General features: G+C 38.2%; 1 protein-coding gene across 1 annotated transcript; it reads right to left on the bottom strand.

Annotated features, from left to right (window-relative positions):
• Positions 1 to 360: 360 nt before the first annotated feature.
• Positions 361 to 1,755, bottom strand: LOC7489735 (mitogen-activated protein kinase kinase kinase 20). Its single transcript, XM_002306436.4, has one exon. The coding sequence runs from the start codon at positions 1,706 to 1,708 to the stop codon at positions 647 to 649; it is 1,062 nt and encodes a 353-aa protein (XP_002306472.4). The 5' UTR covers positions 1,709 to 1,755; the 3' UTR covers positions 361 to 646.
• Positions 1,756 to 2,085: the final 330 nt, after the last annotated feature.

Genomic DNA, 2,085 nt, shown 5'->3' with positions numbered 1-2,085 from the left:
ATTTCTATTAGAATCTCAAACGTGATCAAAAGAGGAAGGAGCCAAAAACCTTTCATTAAGTTGGGTCATAAAAGAAGATTTATGCAGCCACATAGAAAGTTCTTAAGCAATCGTTCAAAGAAAATATCCCTTCTCAAGTAAGTAAGAAAATATCCCTTCTCACGTAAGTAATCTGAGTGATCAAAAGTTTTCTTTCTCCTTCATCTAGATGAGTTGAAACAGAGATTATCCCAACCAAGGAATTTTCCTTAAAGCCGCCCCCAAGCAAGCTGCAACGCAGGAATAAATCCCTCCTGTGCTGCCCTCTCTTGGGCCACCAACTCTTAAAAACTTCGAATACAAATATATAACACTAACAAATGGAAAATATCAACTTTCTTTAACTATATTTCAATATAAAGATTTTTGCTTTGTATTGTACACTAATCCATACCCAATTAGCCACCAATCATGACTGTTTCATGAGCTATAAATCAGTCTGCTAAGAACATCTCTCTGCCTAGAATTCTAATACAAAATCTTTTTAAGGTTATATACATATAATAATACTAATAATCGAATCTGAATGGTTTGATATAACTTATCAAAAATATAAAGAAAATATCTCCCCAGTTGATTGAATCTTCGTCTCTGTTCCGGCTCTATCTCATCTAACATTGACCCAACAACCAGAATCACACCAACTGCAACTCTGATCACCTGCCAGTTCCCGGATTCTATCCGCCGGTGATGTCCAACAAGACGAATTTAATGAAGAAGATGTCGATTCCACTTTCCCATCAGACCATAACTCTGATCTTGGCGAAGATGATGATTGAGAGGAAGCCCACTCTGGGAAATTAAAATGACATCTCGGTGATGTTGACAACTCTTTGCTTTCTTCTTTCAATGGAACATTTTCTTGAAAGTTGTCAGCAACAAAAGGATGTTTCAAAAGCATATCAGCAGTCCATCTTTGTGTAGGATCTTTGACGAAGATCTTTGACAAAAAATCTTTGCCTTGTTGAGACAGTTCTTCAGGTATGATTGGCAATTCATCTCCCTCTCCAATTCTGATCAGCAACACAAACATATTGGTTCCTGGCTTACAATTCCACGCCGGTTTCCCTGTCACCATCTCAACAATGGCACACCCAAGAGCCCAGATATCGGCTCCTGACTCGTATTCATTTTTGTTGACTGACTCGGGTGCCATATAAAGAGGAGTTCCTCTAATTTCCGCTCTCCCCTGTTTCTGCCCTGTTTTCTTTGCCAGCCCAAAATCTGCAATCTTCACTTCACCATTCTCAAACAACAATATATTATCAAGCTTCAAGTCACAGTGGACAAATCCCTTTCCGTGAACATAACTCAGACCCTTCAGTATCGATCTTGTGTAGTCTTTGACATCACCTTCTTGCAAGCAACCACCAGACTTCTTGAGCTTGTAAGATAAGCTTCCTCCTTTAGCGTACTCCAACAGCAGATTATATAAGAATTCATTGTTTTCTTCAGTAGCTTGACAGTCGCCAAAACATTGGATGATTTGTGGACAGAAGCCAATTTCATTCAAAACTTCCCTCTCGTTCTCGAGCAAGGTGGTGTCCGATTGGTTGCAGGACTTCACTGCCATCACTTCAGGATACGTAGAGGATGAATTCTTAGATGTTGCAAGATGGACTGTAGATGAACTGCCATAGCCAAGGCATCCTCCTCTTACCCACTCCATGTTTGTTTAGCGTTTTTAGAAACTGGAATAGCCGTGTAGAGTGAGAAGAAAAGAGGAAACGGTGGTTTATATAGGGATCTTTTCCCCTGTGGAAACGGACAGCGTGGTCATAATTTTTGGGCCCAATTTTATTTTCCTTCTCAAAACCGGATCCAAATCCAATATAATAATATTACAATTAGGATTCTGATAAAATAAAATAAAATAAAATAAAATAGAAGAGTGCTACAGATAACAAAATCTTGGACAGAGGATATGCTAGCACACCAACTATGCTCATATGCCAATCACATACCCGAATTAATTCTCTATTGGATTTTTAACCTATCTATTTTCTAGTATAATTTCGTATCAGATTTAATAAAAAAAATTCAATA

Source organism: Populus trichocarpa, chromosome 5 (assembly GCF_000002775.5).
Source record: "Populus trichocarpa isolate Nisqually-1 chromosome 5, P.trichocarpa_v4.1, whole genome shotgun sequence".
Taxonomy (NCBI): domain Eukaryota; kingdom Viridiplantae; phylum Streptophyta; class Magnoliopsida; order Malpighiales; family Salicaceae; genus Populus; species Populus trichocarpa.
The sequence above is the reverse complement of the archived record's forward strand: the minus strand, read 5'-3'. Positions and strand labels throughout refer to the sequence as shown.